The sequence below is a fragment of the Gobio gobio genome (genome assembly GCF_949357685.1).
Source record: "Gobio gobio genome assembly, chromosome: 5".
Lineage (NCBI taxonomy): Eukaryota > Metazoa > Chordata > Actinopteri > Cypriniformes > Gobionidae > Gobio > Gobio gobio.
In genome coordinates this window covers 46,809,322-46,828,837 of record NC_137101.1, presented here as the reverse complement: position 1 = coordinate 46,828,837, position 19,516 = coordinate 46,809,322, and the positions used below count along the sequence as shown (strand labels likewise).

General features: G+C 37.0%; 1 protein-coding gene across 2 annotated transcripts; it reads left to right on the top strand.

Moving 5' to 3' along the window:
* The first annotated feature begins 2,671 nt into the window (after positions 1–2,671).
* LOC307126553 (uncharacterized protein) lies at positions 2,672–16,681 on the top strand. Of its 2 annotated transcripts, XM_079817145.1 has the most exons (4): positions 2,680–2,739; positions 3,243–3,345; positions 3,422–3,528; positions 14,696–16,681. In XM_079817145.1, exon 4 carries the CDS (start codon positions 14,701–14,703, stop codon positions 16,222–16,224), a length of 1,524 nt encoding a protein of 507 aa, XP_079673271.1. In that variant the 5' UTR covers positions 2,680–2,739; positions 3,243–3,345; positions 3,422–3,528; positions 14,696–14,700; the 3' UTR covers positions 16,225–16,681. The 2 variants fall into 2 exon arrangements, with proteins under 2 accessions (XP_079673270.1, XP_079673271.1); XM_079817144.1 differs by having other exon boundaries at positions 2,672–2,739; positions 3,243–3,528; positions 14,696–16,675.
* The last annotated feature ends 2,835 nt before the right edge of the window (positions 16,682–19,516 follow it).

Genomic DNA, 19,516 nt, shown 5'->3' with positions numbered 1-19,516 from the left:
TTTGTAATACTCACATTTGATTGGCTTTTCTCCGCCTGACGTATCCTTTCCTGTGGCCTCATGGGAAGGCAGAGATAGAAAAGTATCCGACGATGGGTGCTTCACAATCTGGGCGGAATCAGTAAGCCATCCGGGAACTTCTCGCCTACTCTTTTATGATTACTGAGGTTTGAAACATACTTCTCCTTTCACGTACTGTTTTCTCCTACTATATATTAGGTAAGTAGGCATATTCGAACGCAACATCAGTATACACACGTCCGAATCTCGCGAGAAATACTCCAAAACCCTGGTAGTTCTCGCCTACTCTTTTATGTATACAAAGGATTCGAGCATACTCTTCGCTCGCCTACTGCTTTTTACATACTATATAGTAGGGAAGTATGCGGTTTCGAACGCAGCCACACACATTACACTGACATGAGACAAACAGGAAACAATGCATTCATGAACCGTGACAAACAGGGAGTCAGCACCTGCTGGATTTACAACACAAGATCATCCACTTCTCCTGAAATATGTGACATTACATGAGGGAGCAACCTAGACTGATTGTACAGTAGAGTACATGTTTTTCCACATTTTGTTTTTATTTTTAAGAACTTGATAACAACTGAAAACTGGCCATATCCCTTAGGACCAGCCTGATGTTTCACATCTGGTTATATCCAAATATAATGTTGTGTTAGGGCAAACAGAACCCGGTAGTCATTTACAACTTATCATTAACATAAATATTCCACAGTCTCTAGTCTCGACTCTTCTGTTTTGAAAAGTAAATGTATGGCAGACAATATACTGTGGCTGATGCTATTTATAAATATAAAATATAGTACAAAGACGTGTTTCTATAAACAAATTAATTTAACTACAGTAGGTAACATGTTGTTCACTGACAAACCTACCGAGACTTATTGAAGATCAGGTTTACTTTACACTGATCATAAAGACTATACATTTACTCATTTGAGCAATGCAGACGTCAAACTGTTAGTTCACCCCAAAATGTAAATTCTGTCATGAATTCCTCTCTCTCGTGTTGTTCTAAACCCGTCAGACCTTCGTTCATCTTCAGAACACAAATGATGATATTTTTGATGAAATCCGAGAGCTCAATGACCTCTCCATAGACAACTATTTAATTAACAGTTTAATTTCCCAGAATGGTAGTAAAAATGTCATTAAAACAGTCCATGTGACTCGAGTGGTTCAACCTTCATGTTATGAAGCGATGAGAATACTTCTCATGCGCAAACAAATAAACAAAAATAATGACTTTATTCAACAATGTCTTCTCTTTCCTGTCACTCAAAAATTGAGATTTTATATTATATTTATTATTTAATAATATATTTATCATTGAGAATATCTAGATGTAGATCTATATATTTAGATGTAGAATCTTATAGTCTACATCTTAAAGCTACACTGTGTGATATTTTCCCCCATCTAGTGGTGAACTGGTATATGACCATCCAGTGAATTTTAGTTTCTGTTCTGTTCAATTCCGATTTCGTTTTAACTCCTACGGTGGCCGATTTAGTCCAAGATTAATATGGCTTCCAGTTCGACCTCGTCCACATTCGACACGGTGCCTGTGGGATATTCTGTGCGCAGTGGGATGGTTGCTAAATGCAGCTGCATAAGGAGCGGAGCTGCCGCTGCTAACAAGCGGTGTCCGGTTACAAAAGTGTGTGCGCAGGTTTAGCACTGCAGTGTGCTCTGTATAACAAGTGTTAATATGCTGATCAGACCTGATACATATTTCCATCAACATACATTACAAGCAAATATTTTCTATAAACGAATAAACATTGTTAATAACTGAATGATTATTCAAATAGGTGAGCATTACGCTATTGTATGTTGACACAAAAATACTTCTGAGGTGACATCAACTGAATTACGCGATGACACACTCTGAAACACATCCACAATGACAATAACTATTATTACTTACGGAGTTATTAACGCACAGAAATACCACACAAGGAAAAACAGACTTTTGAGGAATAAACAAGCCAGGAAAACTCTGTATAACTCTGTTACTGGAGCTGCTGAGATGAAAACTCTCTGTGCATGCACCAGACAAGTCTGAACAAGTTGACGCGCACAGTGTTAAAACCGGTTAAAACGCGAAAGGCGAAGCTTGAATTTACGGGTATGTCCCTCTTTGGCTAATGTACTTTCAAGATGGAGGGGCAACATGGCGACCACCGTTAGATCCCATTACCTTATGTATTTTCAATGGCATATTATAAACTTACGAGAATACTTTATTACTTGAAAGAAGTAAATATACATTAATGAGCACATATATTTTTGAAAGAACTAAGTGTTTTTAGCTAAGAATAGACTAAAAAAGTTACACAGTGTAGCTTTAAAATCATCAATCATAATTAGGTTATTTTCAGGTATTTTTAAACTCAAATGAACTTTATATGTACTTATATATTATACAAATAATTTATTCCCCTAAACAAAACAGTTTTAACTTTTAGACAAAGTCTGTCAGTCTTTAGGTTCCTAATATTTTCAGCACATCATCGAACAACATGTATTTTAAATATCTATTACACCAATGCATTCAACTCTGAATTTCTGTCATCTCTTGTATTATTTGTATGTGTGCACTTCTGTGAATGTGGACTCAGCAGTGAACCGGACTTTTATTTTGGTGTGGTGGTGTGACGTCATAAGTCCGCGCCGCGCTCCTGCATGTGTTTCGGCTAGAGAAAGGTTTGTGTTTTTAAGCGTTTAAAACAATAGAAACAATCTTCAAAGTTTTACAGGCAACGCAGATTGATTGATTTATTATTAAATGTAACATTGCATTGCTTTATCTAACATTTATTAACGTTGTGTGAGTAAAGTAACAGAATAAACTCACGAGTAACAGAAGCAGCAGCTTCTCATTTCTCTCTTTATCAGTTCATCATATAAACACGAGTTCAGTCTCTGGCGAGTGATGAGAGAAACTGAGCTTTATGAAACTATTGAATCAATTGCTTTGGAAAATGATTCAGTGATTCAAAGCGCTTTATTATTTATATCTTGATTTCTACAATCATTAAATAATAAATATATAGTGTCTGTGTAATTTGTTTTCTTTTATTAGTTTGTAGTGCTAGTTTTGAGTGTTACTGAGACTGTTGATACTGAAATAAAGCTGATTGAGATGCACTCGATGCACACAATGTGGATTTATTTTTCTTTCTGTTAATTATTCTCGTCTTAAACAGGACAAACACAGAGAAAAACTCCTGGTGAAGCGACTGAGATCATTAATAAAGATGGTGTTTATTAAAGAGGAGAGTGAAGACGTGAAGATTGAAAATGTATTCAGTTTGAAACATGAAGAAACTGAGGAACAAACAGAGAAAGAGGAGAGTGAAGACTTGAGGATTGAAAATGTATTCAGTTTGAAACATGAAGAAACTGAAGAACACACAGAGAAAGAGGAGAGAGAAGACGTGAAGATTGAAGAAACATTGAGAGTGAAACATGAAGAAACTGAGGAACACTCAGGTTGGTTTCATTCTCAAAGCTCAACTCACTCATTTGATATTTTCAAGTCTACACGCTCACAGATCCTCTCATAACAAGCAAAGCTTATACTCAATGTAAATCATTTTTTGTGCTGTTAGATTCTTTGGTTTATAGAGGGATTTTATGTCGATCGCACTATAACGGCTGCACTGCTTGCTTTCTGTAGTCTAAACTACATTCACAATTTGAAGAAAAGGTTGGTCTTGTTTCTTAAGAGGACCAACGTCCACATATACCGCAAAGTTTCAGGAATGACAAGTGCTTTTAATTGACTTTAATCAAACTTGCGACTAGTTAACTTTCTAAAGTAGCAATCGCTTCTCGGGTCGACATTAACACACTGACAAAATTATATTCTGAATTAAAAATATTTTTGTACCACTTTTTAATGTGTGATTGTGTAAAGCTGTTCACGAGATGCCAACCTTTAGCTAACTTGCTTTCAATGTCGAACACTCGTTCTCATGGAGACGGTGCTGTGCATGGAGGGGAGGGGCCGTGTGTGTGTGAAAATGAAAATGTGAAAAATCTTAACGTGGCTTAATTAACTTAGACAGTGTTATTAACAAACCAAACTTAGTGAACACCATGCTAATAAGGCATACTATGTACAGAAAAGCAGATGAGCGCTGAATATGAACACAACACGTTTAATTAAGCATTTTCCTCCCATAATGAAAACGCTTAATGCGGCTTAATGCACACAGTGACATTAAAAGACCAAACTTAGTAAACATTATACTGATAAAGCATACTATACAGAACCATTGGTTTGTGCAGAATTCGATCTTTTAATATCACTTAGTGGGCTACATTAAGTGATGTTAAGTTTTTTATTTATAACGGTTTTCTATGGGAGGAAAACGGCGACAGCCAGGGAAATTTTTTTTTATTCAAAGAGCATCGTTCTTTGCTTTACGAATTTGCAGGGCAATCTGAATCTGTGTTTGGTCTCAGCTGCAAACGAACTGTTGCAGTAAAAATATTGTATTGATTTTGTATTGATTTACCATCTAATGAGATTATCATAGTTGGTGAAATGAAGTCGGTGTGTCACCTACAGGCCTTTTGGGTGAAGTGTAGGTTTGTAGAGAACATGCAAAATGGCCATAACTACATTACCCTTTTTGATAGAATAATCGTGATTAGGATTTGGAGCAAAATAATCGTGATTATCAGTTTAACCATTATCGTGCAGCCCTGATTTGGACTGGAGAAAAGAAAAGCATTTTTTGCAGTGTACTTTTACCTGTGATGATCTAAATAGAGTACACTTTAATTTAAATAAGAATAGAGTTCTAGCTCAGTAATATTTCAATTTCACCCTTTAACCTGATAAGCTGCACCCCCACTTTGGGGCTCACAGCTGAAAACGACCTACCTGAATTAAAACAATTATAGCTCCTGAGAACAGTGTGCTACAGGCACAATTAAGGTATCTTTGGAAAGAAGACACTTGGGACTCTAATAAAAAGCAATCAGAGTTGATATTTCTCAAACAGATAAAAAATTATAATAGTTGAAATGCCTCAAAAATTATTTGCACTACACAGAATGTTGTATTATTTAATGTAAAAATATATGAAAATAGACCTGGAGGAATCCAGTTCAGTTATGGATTGAAAGCCACACGACTTATCAGTTTATAGTTCAAGTTTGAGGAAGATATAATGAAAAATGTGGTTCCTGCAAGCTTTTTTCCAAGACTATGTCTGTTCCATTTCTCCCTCCGCCTGCTTGAGGCACATCCCCAGAAATGACATCTCCCAACTAAAACAATTGCAGTTGCTAAACAATTTGCACTACATGCACAATTTAGACATCTTTAAAAAGAAGACACTTTACAGTTTATTACCCAAACATTAAAGTAGAAAAAAACTTAGAAAGACAAACTGTTATAGAAGTTGAAGTGTCTTGAAGATGATTTGTGCTACAATGAACACTTTATTATTTGATGTAAAATATATGAAAATAAGCCTGGAGGAATCCAGTTAGTTAATGAATTGAAAGGCACAAGTCTCATCAGTTTATATTTAAACGAAGACGAAGATATCATGAAAAATGGGGTTCCTGCATGCTTTTTTCTAAGAATATGTCCAGGTGCCAAGAAACCTACAGGAGACTTGATAACCTAATGTTATGAAGGGTACTGCAAGCTGTTTTAGCCATCATATATGATGCTTGAATGCTTTTTCAACTATAAAATAATAGGCAGAACCATAAGACTTTGTATAAGTGATTTATTTGTACAACAGAACTTATAAAAATATAATAAAAATGAAATATTAATAAAAAAGAGCTAAACTTCTTTGCAACTGAAAATACAACAAGTAATATAAGTATAATAACTATAAATATAACTAGTAATATAAATAACAATATAATATAAATATATAGCTATAAAAACACACACAATTTGCAAATGTAAAAAAAAAAACATTTACTGGCCTTTTACTGGCCGATTCAGGTCTACAACAGCAAGTGCAGATCTTGAAGAATCTGAAAGCTTTCTTCTCTTTTCTGCTGGTTGGCTGGTGCTTGGATGCCATAAGCTCATCTGAAGACTCAACCTGATGCCTGTAGAATGGCAAGGAAAGGAAAGAGAATTAGCACTGCATGTCCTATTTCTGTATAGTTTGCCCATTCAATCAACAATCACACTGTCATCATTCACTCTAATTACAGGCCATCCCATGAACAATGAAACTGATGGGCAGTCGGATAGACAGCATTCATATTGACGGCCACCTATACATTCTCACACAGCCCAAGCATCAATCTAACGGCCGGCTATACAGTGAGCATTCATATTGACGGTGGCCCATACATTCTCACACAGTCCTACAATCAATCTAACGGCCGGCTATACAGTGAGCATTCATATTGATGGCCAGACATAAAATCAACAATCACACAGATGGTCGGCCGTCCAGAACTTTTCTTTTTTCGTCAATTTGTTTTTTGTAGCACAGGGGAAAAAAATGCATTTTATATATTATATATATATATTTTTTTTTTTTTTCCTGTGTGTCTAGAAAAAATGCTAAATATCAGTATATGTATAATCTATACTGGTATATTGTAATTTTTCTAGCACACAGAAAAACATAAAATAAATACAGTCTCAATATATACATATATATATATATATAAACAATTACATGTGTTATATATATGTTTTATTTACACACACATGGGGAAACATTATATATACTTTTTCCCCATGTGTGCTAGGAAAAATGCAAAATATCAGCATATGTATAATGCATACTGGTATATTGCATTTTTTCTAGCACACAGAAACAATAAAATAAATACATTCTCACAAACATTCTCAATATACATAAACAACTACACATAGCGACTCACCGGTATGTTATTGGATCAACTTCTCTGTCAACAAGCACCGTCATCGCTGTCTTGACTCTCCTCAATGTTTTCCACATCGCTGCTTCGAGTGAGCTCAAATAAAGCATCTTCAGCACAATACAAACTTCTTTTGACGATCCATTGGATAATAAATTCCGTCCAGTTAGTAAGATTAGCAAACAGTTACTACAAAGAGTCCGTCTGTACTAGCCCGTTAGCTGTCAGATGACGCCGGGGAGGGGTGTGTGTCACACAGACTGCAGCATCTCGTGGGGAGAGCGCGCCACATTCAAATGAATAAATATTCACGCCCATGTGACAAATATACACATGAGAGGTCTCGTTGGAATCGTGTGTTCATTGGCTACATTTTCTGTCAGTCATGACGATTCAACGCTTTTATTGGCTCCAGATAAACAGACATTATCATTGGATGAGCACGTCCTGACATCAGCTAAAACGAGTGCAATGGTTGGATATTTTTGACTATATCGCGGCTATCTTTGCATGTTTTTGAGTGGGGTTAGTTGTATTATGTTCGTAACATTCTAAGCTTTAAACCCATGCCACTTTATGCTACCGGGAGACGGTTTTTGGTGCATTATTTTATTGCATAACAGTCTAGTATGATACTCCGCTCCGCAGAAATGCGATGTAAACAAAGGATTAACCATCAATATTACACCGTTATTGTTTCGTTGGATTAAAATGCTCTATGGGATGTTATTCAGTGGACCCTCACCTTTCCATTCATTCTGGAATTTTTAGCAGTGGATGCGTGTGTGGCTCGTAATTAGGAAACTACGGTATGTGCTCTTTTTTTCTTATCAATTGTTTTGATGTGTATTGCTTACATTCATGCAAAAATACAGCCGTTATAAGCTTTTCATTGAAAAACAGTGGTCTGTCCTCGATGCTTGAGGTTTAGACCTTTAGAATGATATATAGTTTGTCAAGATTAATGATGTTTTTTTACGTTAAATCTATTAACAAACATTACACTCGTGCTAAAAATAGCGCTTCAACCCGTGCACGCGCTCATGAAGCTTAAGGAGTTAAAACCGAGGTTCTTTAAAGTTTTAAAGATATTGTTGTCAAGTCAACTTTATTTATGTAGCAATTTTTACAATGCCGATTGTTTCAAAGCAGCGTCACAGTGAGTTCGTGAGTTCACGGCAGAGGCCAAAGTTCGTGTTGAATAAAGTCGTTATTTTGATATTTTTTTTTGCGTACAAAAACTATTGTCGGCGCTTTGTAAAATTATTGTAGAGCCACTATAGTGAGAGGGACTTTGTAATGACATTTTTAGTGCCTTTTATGGGTCTTGTGCGTGTAAATGTACTGAATCCCTATGGAGGGCTTGCTGAGGCCATTCTCAGCCATCAGCTTTCAACAAAAATATCTTCATTTGTGTTCCGAAGATGAACGGAGGTCTAACGGGTGTCGAACGACATGAGGGTGAGTAATTAATGACAGCATTTTCATTTTTGGGTGAACTAACCCTTTAATGGGATAGTTCATTAAAAAATCACCCTCAAGCCATACATTCGTATTTATATTAAAGGGGTCATGAACTGGCTTTTTTATTTTAGTATATTGTTGTCCGAGGTCAACTTATGACGTTCGTGTGGTTTTTAAATTCAAAAACATAATGAATAAGTAATAGGCTATTGGTCTTCCCTGGTTTTGAGCCTAGCTCCTGAAACGCTTTTTTATTTTATTTTATTTTTTATGGGGTGCTGCACTGAAGACCTGGAAGTAAAAAATATGATTGGATAACAGTTTTGCATATTATAATGAGCTTCGACTCCCCCGTCACTACATGTGGGGAATTGTTTTGAAAATGTGTGGAAAAACGGCAACCGGAGTAATTCGCCCACAGGGCTCGCAATGTGTCTATCAAATAAACACAATGATTTATCTCTCATCCTCCCGCGATTAATTGGGATGTTATTTTTTATTACTTAGCCCAGGGGTCCCCAAACTTTTTTCTGTAAGGGCCACATCATTTTTCCTTTCTTTAATGGGGGGCCGGGTCGGTCAAATTACATGGGCCGGAGTGACTACCAGTATTATTGTGGAGATTTTATGATTTTAAATCTATTCATCAAACTAAAAATCTAATGTTTAGCATAACATAACATAATGTTTATTGCCAGCATACAGAAGTTATTACACGACCATTAACACAATGACAACTTCAGAGCTGTCAAACATGGTTATGTGTCCTTATCATCTCTACGAGGCACCTTCAGTTCTGTCCCCTTTTGAAAAATACTGTTCGCTAGAACTGTGTGTGCTTGGTTTGTTACCACAGTTATCTGCGTGCTTCCTCAGCGATGAACTTCCACATTTGCGGCTATCTTTTCTTCAACTCCTCAGGATCCATCTCGACGACTGCAGTGCAGGCAGATCGCGCGCGGTTGTGAATCTCCTAGGAGGGCACACGGCGCGCCACACGGCCACAAATAAACTAATATGGATTTGAAATTATTTTATCAACTTGAAATACAGGCAAGGTATATTTTTGTAGATGTGTTCCTAAAATATGCATACTTTTTTTAGGAACACATCTACAATATACATGCATATATTTTTATATATATATTCGTCTAAACCCGTGTTTAGACCCGTGTTTGTCCCTTGTCCAACCCGCACCCGTATCCGACACAGTTAGGATGTTTTTTTCACCCATTTCAGCAATATTCTCGGATCACCCGTCGGGTACCCGCCCATGCAGGACTCTGGTTCAGAGGGCCGGTCCAAATGTGGGGGCGGGCCGTATTTTGGGGAACCCTGACTTAGCCCGTCCGATCGGTGAATATAATCGCAATCCGCATCACTAACGCACACACAAGTACGAAAACGTTACTGCAGACAAATCAACATACTTCCGCAATTTAATTTCCATCAAACTTCCATCAAATAATAAGTCAAGAGAGTGCGCACATTAAGAAATGAATGGTTAACAATGTAAGATAGCCCATCGGGCAGGACGGGAATACATTTTGAACATCAGGCTTTTTGCGAGCCTTGGCCCATACATGTTCTAGTCTGATCCCGAATCTCAGGACAATGAACCAACAACACCTCAAATACAAAGGATACTCAAGCCTGTGACAGTTATGTTGCGGCAATTTTTTAATCAACCTCTGATATGAAGAGACAAATCTTAGTAAATGTAATAAAATGGTTTATTCTTTTGCAAAAGAAGAGGCAACGGCCATATAGCCATCCTGAATTTCTGCAGAGCGATGTCTGCCGGACTAAACAATTGGATTTCCCCTGTAACCCTTCCCAAGGTCAGCCTCTTTCTGTAATTTTCCACACATCCTCAAATAACCCCATATGTCTTTCATGCAAACACTTGGACCCTCAAAATTAGATGTACCATGACCCCTAGGGTCATGAGACCCACATTTAGGTGGACGTGACCTCTAAGGTTATGAGCTGGTCACTTTGCTCCTTCGTGGTTTTTAACAGTCAAGCATAGCAGCAGCATATGCATGATCCTTTGATATATGGATAAATGTGAACAATAAACTCTCATGCATTATGATTAAATGATAATAAGCTTTCTTCTACGATTAAAAATTTCCACCACAGTTATGCTAGTTAGACACATAATTAGTAGATATCAAACAATCTTTTTCAAACAGTTTTACTCACATAATTGTGTTGCATCATTCCTGTTGGGAATCTTATTCTGTCTGCAAATCCAGTCTTTTTTTTTTTTACAAACGAATCCACAGTGAAATGAAGCAAACAAACGCGCATTGTCTAACCCACGTGAGCTGGATCATCAATAAAAATTAAGTTCAACCATGCATTCCTAATATTGATATCCCAATTAATCGTATGCGGCATGTTTATTGCTTGGAAGTTCGATCCGGTTTAGCTCCACGTAGGCCTATGTTATTCATCTATTACATGTCATGCACAAATTGGTGGGTGGGGCTACAGAATCAGGCGTGGCGTTTCACTAATCTCTGACGTCACAGGGAAGAACATTCCCAGATCTCTTGTTTGCTGAGCCGGCTGCCAATTAAAGCTTTTCTTTGACTAACAAGGAAGTTTTCAGCTCTGAAACTTACAGGATATTCTTATATTACCATGACCTTTTATAAATCAAAAGCTTTGGGGAAAGTTTATTTCTCAACTCATGACCCCTTTAAAAAATGTCCTGGCTAATCCAAGCATTATAGTGGCAGTAAATGACAGCCCAAAATTTGACCCAAAGAAGTGCATCCATCCATTATAAAAGTAATCCATACGGCTCCGGGGGTTAATAAATGCATTCTGAAGTGAAACGATGGGTTTGTTTTAGAAAAATATCTATATTTAACACGTTATAAAGTAAAATATCTGCCGGACTTCCTTCTGTATTCAATTTACGATGGAAATGCAGAATGCAGTCCGCCGGAAGCTAGACAGTGGGAGGATGACGGTAAGAGTGTCAGGTAATATCTGTGTCTGATAATCACACAGCCTATAACTGTCACAGTCTGGAAGAAAGAATAGAATGAGCAACCATGTGTAAACAATGACGAACAATTGAAACGCATACCAAGGTAAGAGATTATACATAATATGAGATATCAAAATAAGATAACCAAAAATCTCAAACTTTACTGTCAGAACTGGGCTCACAGATTACTCTGTGTGTGGATGACCATGTCTGTCTGAAGACCCATTTTTGAACCAGGAAAGACCCAGTAATACAGGGGTCTCCAAACTGTCCTGCAGAGTTTAGCTCCATCCCCAAATAAACACACCTGAACCAGCTAATTAGTGTCTTACTAGGGCCTTGTGAGACACTGATTAGCTGGTTCAGGTGTGTTTATTTGGGGTTGGAGCTAAACTCTGCAGGACAGCGGCCCTCCAGGACCGTGTGTGGAGACCCTTGCAGTAATAAGTCCTGCTCTGCTGCCATCTACTAGCTATAGTGGTAATGTAATGTTTTTTTGTTCTTAAATCTTAAATTTACATTTAATAATTTAGCAGATCATGTTATCCGAAGTTATCCGACTTACAAATGAGGAGAGCAATAGAAGTAATTAACCAACAATAGGGTAACAATATACAAGTGCTGTGATCAGTCCCAGTTAGGATAGTACATGTAGCAAGTTTTTTAAAATATACATATGGAATAGTAAGTGTTAATATTAATGGGACAAATGTTGCAGAAGTGTCTTTAAAATGGCTAAAGAATCAGCAGCTGGGTTGAGAAGGTCATTCTACCAGCAGGGAACGGTCACGGTAAAGGTTGGTGAAAATGATTTTGTGTCTCTTTGGAATGGCACCATAAGGCATTGTTCACTGCAAGCTTCTGAAGGACACGTAAGTCTGCAGTAATGAGTTTGGTATAGGGGTGCAGAGCCAGGGATTGTTCTGTGGGCAAACATCAGTGCCTTGTATTTCATGCTAACGTCTATTGGCAATCAGCACAATTTTATGAGAGGTGTGACGCTCACTCTTTGGTTTGGTAAAGACCACTCTTTCTGCAGCATACTGGATCAGTTGCAGAATTTTGACAGTGATGCTGGAAATCCTGCCAAGAGAGTATTACAATTGTCCAGTCTGGATAGAACAAGGACTGGTACAAGGAGTTGTGCATGCTCCGACAGGAAGAGCCTGATCCTCCTAACGTTGTAAAAGGCAAATCTGATGGACCTGGCAGTTCTAGCATTGGGGTCAGTGAAGTTCAACAGATCAACAATCACAACTCCAAGGTTCATGGCTATTCATTATGCTTGATGAACCTAGTTTCGGGTTGGTCGAGACCATAAGCAGTTCTGTCTTTGCAAGGTTGAGTTGATTCAGCAAGAAATGTCTGTCAGGCAGGCTGAGATGCGAGCAGCTACCGTTGGATCATCTGATTGCAATGAGAGGTAGAGTTGAGTATCATCAGCATAGCAGTGATAGGAAAAAACATGTTTCTGAATGAGAGCTCCTAAGGATGACATGTAGATGTAGAAGAGAAGTGGTCCAAGCACTGAGCCCTGAGGCACCCCAGTATCTAGATGTTGCAACTTAGACACCTCACTCCTCCACGACACCCTGAACAACCCACCTGAGAGGTAACCACTGGTGTGGTTAACAAATAATGTTTTGGTAAACACATTAAAACATTTAAAATGAATAATATTTAGAGGTTTAAAGTGCTGGAAAAGTGTCAAGCACTTAAAAAGTGCTTGAATTTAAATCTAGGAACCCTGAAATGAACAATGTAAAAACATTTGACTATTTCCGCCACAATACCATGATTACAGTTATCGTTGTGTTATTAAATCCATGGTGAATGTTGCTGAAAACTTGCATTTTATACTTCTTATACCATACATATTTCTTATACCTCTTCATGGGCTCAACATTTCATTCAGTAACGTTAAACAGCTTTGCTGAATAATGTTTGATGATTGCGGGAAAGATAAACACCTCAATCGGAATAAAAATGCCCAAACAGAATGAAACCGCAATCGGCTTGAGAGGGGTGGGATAAACCTTTTCAGAACTGATCAAACGAAAATGGTGGGAAAGCATTGTGTCATTAATGATAGAAAATGGCAGGAAAAGGAGGAAAAGGCAGGAGTTAATCACTTCTCCTGGGTAATATAGATTTTTGATTAAATAATTTTTTAATTTAAAAAATAAAACAAAAATACGATCTGAAGTGTGCCTTTTGACTGGTTCATGTCTGGTTCATTTGACTAGTGTGATCACTCCATAACGTGCCCTGGACCGTATGTAGAGGTGGCATGGTTTGCTTGTGCGACATAGCTTCAAAATGATATCACGGTATTTCAAGAATATTTGCGATAACGATATTTATGACGATATACTTTTTGTTAAACTTTTAAGTGTTAAACTTTTTATTTCGTAACAAGTTATGAAGATAATGTTGGAGTAATCTCATCTGTAAGCGTTTGTCCCAGGCACTTTCTACTTCAACTGCGACTGGCAGAAAAAATTATTTTCTGAGGTGTTTCTTACAGCAACACCAGATCGGTTTAGATAACGACTCATGTAAACTATCCACAGAATCGTTCAATCAGAATGATTTTAATCGGAATGACATAAAAGTGTGCATGTTAACAGGGCTTTTGAAGTGCACACTCATACACACGTCACTCGCATACAGAGAGCGGAGATCGCGTTGCACATTCAGGAGCACAGAAACTTATCAACGCCGCCCCACGACTTTTAGCAATAAAATAGCTAAGTTACTGGATCACTTCATTATATTTCTCAACAACGATGGGGTTACATCGCTATTTTTAAGTAATAAACACATCTTCATTAAGAGAGACGCTGAACAGATGTAGTCACACTGGTACGTATCTCTCTCTCTCTCTCTATCTATCGATAATTAATAAAAAAAATGCTATAATCCATTCAATCAAATAAATGTAATCTTACGCACTACTGTATCTCTGTGTCTGATTCAAAGGAAGCAGAATGCTAGATCTAACAAGCTTTAACTGACGAAAATAACCGTCAATGTTACCCTTCCGGTCAAATATTGTGCTACAAACATCAATAACAGTTTAAGTTGTCAATGTTTTGTCAGTTGTCAAGAGGGCTGACCTCTTGTCAGACTCCGATTACGATTTAGTACCTAAAAAGGGAGCTACTTGGTTACATGCTGCTCTTCTAGTATAGTGCGCGCTAGGGAACGTAAATGCACCAACTAGGATGGGTTATATATCATACTACCCTATACCCTACTATTGATGCTTTAAATGTCTAAATTGTTTTATGTCTGTTTCTGCCTTAGATCTCATGGCATTGAATGAGGCAAGTCATGAACTCAATGAAAAGGAAGAAGAGAAAGGCCATTATGATAAACACCATGATTTCATGACTGGAGAAAGATCGACACAGGCTAAAAAGACTTCCTCACAAAAAAGAGCTCAAAAGACAGGAACTAAAAGTCATTTAACCTGCCCACAGTGTGGAAAGAGTTTCAGAAATAAACAAAACCTTACAGTCCACATGAGAATTCACACTGGAGAGAAGCCTTACACCTGTCAACAATGTGGAAAGAATTTCACTCAAAAAGAAAGCCTTAAAGGCCACATGAGAGTTCACACTGGAGAGAAGCCTTACACCTGTCAACAATGTGGAACGAATTTCACTCAAAAAAAAAGCCTTAAAGGCCACATGAGAGTTCACACTGGAGAGAAGCCTTACAGCTGCCAACAGTGTGGAAAGAGTTTCACTCATAAAGGAACCCTTAAGGAACACATGAGAATTCACACTGGAGAGAAGCCTTACACCTGCCAACAGTGTGGAAAGAGTTTCACTTATAAAAGAACCCTTAAGGAACACATGAGAATTCACACTAGAGAGAAGCCTTTCACCTGCCAACAGTGTGGAAAGAGTTTCACTGATAAAGGAACCCTTGAGGAACACATTAAAATTCACACTGGAGAGAAGCCTTACACCTGCCAACAGTGTGGAAAGAGTTTCACTGATAAAGGAACCCTTGAGGAACACATTAAAATTCACACTGGAGAGAAGCCTTACACCTGCCAACAGTGTGGAAAGAGTTTCACTCATAAAGGAACCCTTGAGAAACACGTGAGAATTCACACTGGAGAGAAGCCTTACACCTGCCAACAGTGTGGAAAGAGTTTCACTTATAAAGGAACCCTTAAGGAACACATGAGAATTCACACTGGAGAGAAGCCTTACACCTGCCAACAGTGTGGAAAGAGTTTCACTCATAAAAGAACCCTTAAGGAACACATGAGAATTCACACTGGAGAGAAGCCTTACACCTGCCAACAGTGTGGAAAGGGTTTCACTTATAAAGGAACCCTTAAGGAACACATGAGAATTCACACTGGAGAGAAGCCTTACACCTGCCAACAGTGTGGAAAGAGTTTCACTCATAAAAGAACCCTTAAGGAACACATGAGAATTCACACTGGAGAGAAGCATCACACCTGCCAACAGTGTGGAAAGGGTTTCACTTATAAAGGAACCCTTAAGGAACACATGAGAATTCATACTGGAGAGAAGCATCACACCTGCCAACAGTGTGGAAAGAGCTTCACTCAAAAAGGAAACCTTAAGGAACACATGAGAATTCACACTGGAGAGAAGCATCACACCTGCCAACAGTGTGGAAAGAGCTTCACTCAAAAAGGAAACCTTAAGGAACACTTGAGAATTCACACTGGAGAGAAGCATCACACCTGCCAACAGTGTGGAAAGAGCTTCACTCAAAAAGGGCTTCTTAAAGGCCACATGAGAATTCACACAGGAGAGAAGGCTTACAAAACAAAGCAAGATCCATAAAGACATGGATGATTGAGTTTGGTGTGGAGGAACTTGACTGGCCTGCACAGAGTCCTGACCTCAACCCGATAGAACACCTTTGGGATGAATTAGAGCAGAGACAGCGAGCCAGGCCTTCTCTTCCAACATCAGTGCCTGATCTCATAAATGCGCTGCTAGAAGAATGATCAAATAAAATAAAATCCATAAACACACTCCTAAACCTTGTGGAAAGCCTTCCCAGAAGAGTTGAAGCTGTTATATCCGCAAATGGCTGGCCAGGGTTAGTTCACCCAAAAATGAAATGTCATTTATTCCTCACCCTCATGCTGTTCCACACCCGTAAGACCTCCGTTCATCTTAGGAACACAAATGAAGATATTTTTGTTGAAATCTGAAGGCTCAGTGAGGCCTCCATTGGGAGCACAGAAATGTACACTCTCAAGATCCATTAATGTACTAAACACAATTTAAATCAGTCCATGTGAGTACAGTGGTTCAATATTAATATCATAAAGCAACGAGATATATATTATATATATATATATATATATATATATATATATATATATATATATATATATATATATATATATATATATATATTTTTTTTTTTTTAAGAATCTTAAACATAAATAGCCACACAAATGTGGTCCAGGCAAAGCGTACATTGATTATCTTCACTGCATGCATATTTAAAACAAAATGAAATATAACTTTCAACCTATAAATATGTGGTTCAGGCAATATGTGAATATGTACTGTAATAAAATGAAATATGACAAACACAACTCTCTTTTTTGTTAAACGTCAGTTTTAATAATCAATAATGGCCATTATAAAAGTATAAGTAAAAGGTATAGGAAGCTCTCCAATAAGAAATAAAGCAAACCATTCAGTCAAAAGTACAAAGTCAGCACTTTAGTAGGCTATGGTGGTAAAGTTAAATATGCAAGGCAGGTTTATTTATATATCACATTTCATACACAATGGTAAATAAAAATGCTTTATAGGGCTGGGCGATATAACCAAAAAATCATATCTGTGTTTTTTGGTTGAATGGCGATACACGGTTTACATCCTGGTATTTTCAAATTTTTCCTATTTGGATGCAAAAAAATCAGTATAAAACATTTTTTTAATATATTTTTTTTAGTCCTAAATGGTGATGTCCTAAAAACAATGTTAATATTGAAAGCTATAAACCAATACAGTGAATGTAATGTAGGCTATATTATGTGCAAATTGGAGGTTTACAATTAGGCATGTGCCGGTATCAAGTTTTCATGTTGCGATTAATTGCTGAAGCTTTTATCACGGTATACGGTATTATCACGATATTGAAATTCGTTGCAAAAAAAGTGTTGTCATACTATAACAGGTTTAATAACTTTCTTATAACAAAAGAACTGAACATTTAAATACAATAAAGAAATACACAAAAATGTATAAAGTAAACATTTAAAACAGATTAAAGTGCTAAATAATTATAGCTAAATGAACAATAGGTAACACATTACAATAAGGTCTCACTAGTTAATACATTAACATTAACAAAAGCAAATAGCTACATTTATACAGAAGTTATTATTCTTTGATAACGTATAGTTAAGCAACTGTTAGTTAATGTTAGCTCAGGTCCATTAAATAATACAGTTACAACTTTTGATTTTAATGTGTTATTAAATGGTGAAATTTACATTTAACTAAGATTAATAAATGCTTTAGAAGTATTTTTCATTGTCAGTTTTTTAATGAATGAACTAATGTTAAATAATAGAGCCTTTATTGTAAAGTGTGTGACTCAACATCAAAAAATCAGAACATATTCAAACAATATCTAGGACATGTAGTCCAGATTAAAATATAGCCTTAAGTCTTTAAGTATTAAAGTATTTGGTTATGTGATGAGCACCATAGCGAATACAGAAAATGGTTTTGTTTATGAGGGTTACCGGGGAAACAGCTGTTTCTGCTGTTCCGTCAGCGCCCTCTGCTGTCAGAGAGTGAATGTGCACTTCAGCGCCTCCTTCACTCGTTCCGCTATGTGCTCATGCACGTTGAGTTTGTTTACATCAGTGCGCGTTCCTCTTTGACGAGTTCATTTTAAACGGTTGATGGGTAAAGTATTCTTAAAATGCATTCTAAGAAATCGAAATAATATGTAATAAATAATTATTTACGGTATTTTGAAGTGCCCACGGTAACAATATCGTGCATGTTCATTATTGTGATATATCGTATTACCGTTTACAGGCACATGTCTATTTACAATTAATAATTTTGTTTTTAAATTCACTAAACTAAAAATGAAAATAAAAACAAAAGCATATTAGCCTATATTTATATATTACCACATTTTAATGGTCACTTTCATAATAATATACTTACTTTTAGGTTTAAAATTCCACATGCACATTTATTGTCCAACAACAAATATTTTAGAAGTATACTTTAGTCAGAATTATTGCATCCTTATTCTATTGTGCTCCATCTGTTTGGCGCGCATGCACCCAGTGGCGCTAGTTCCCGGAATTTTAGCAGAGATTCACTTGCAGAAGGGGCGTCCTCTCCTGACATAAAATGAACATATTGCATGACTTTCTAACATTTACTGATGGAGAATATACCTGTGAAATGTAAGTAATGCACTGAGGAAAGCACCACATCTCAAACGCATTAAACAGAACAAATAGGCTATTTATCTGTCTGTCAGCACAAGTATCTCTCAGAGCGTATATATCTATATCTAACTATATCCAGTTATTTTGAAGCTCTTAATATAAAGCATGTGTCTTGTTGAGGACAAATTGTATTATGCACTTTCCCTGCATCAGCTCATTGTGCGTACTCCGCTATTTTTCAGATGCGTTCGTATCAATCTACTGTATATCGATATAAACGGTATTGCCTCATTCTATATTGTCTTTAAAAAATGTAAAAATATATATTGTGCAAACTCGATATACCACTCAGCCCTAATGCTTTACATAGAAAAGTTATTAAAATATTGATAATCACGACTTAATAAAAATACCATGTTTAAGAAAGCAAATAACTTTTAATAAGAAAAGTGAAATATGCTCTGCAATAATTCATCAGCTACGGAATCATTGTATTCATGCATATTCCTTTAGTTTTATTTTTGATAAAATAACGTATGATGTAGGCCTGTCTCAACCATTCAGAAAGCTGCAAGACATTACATTTGCACTGAACTATTTCCCATTTCCACATAGATTATAACCGACATCTGTAGCTTGTCAGATGCAATGAAATGGATGGAAATAAAATGCCCTATCACAATGCGTAA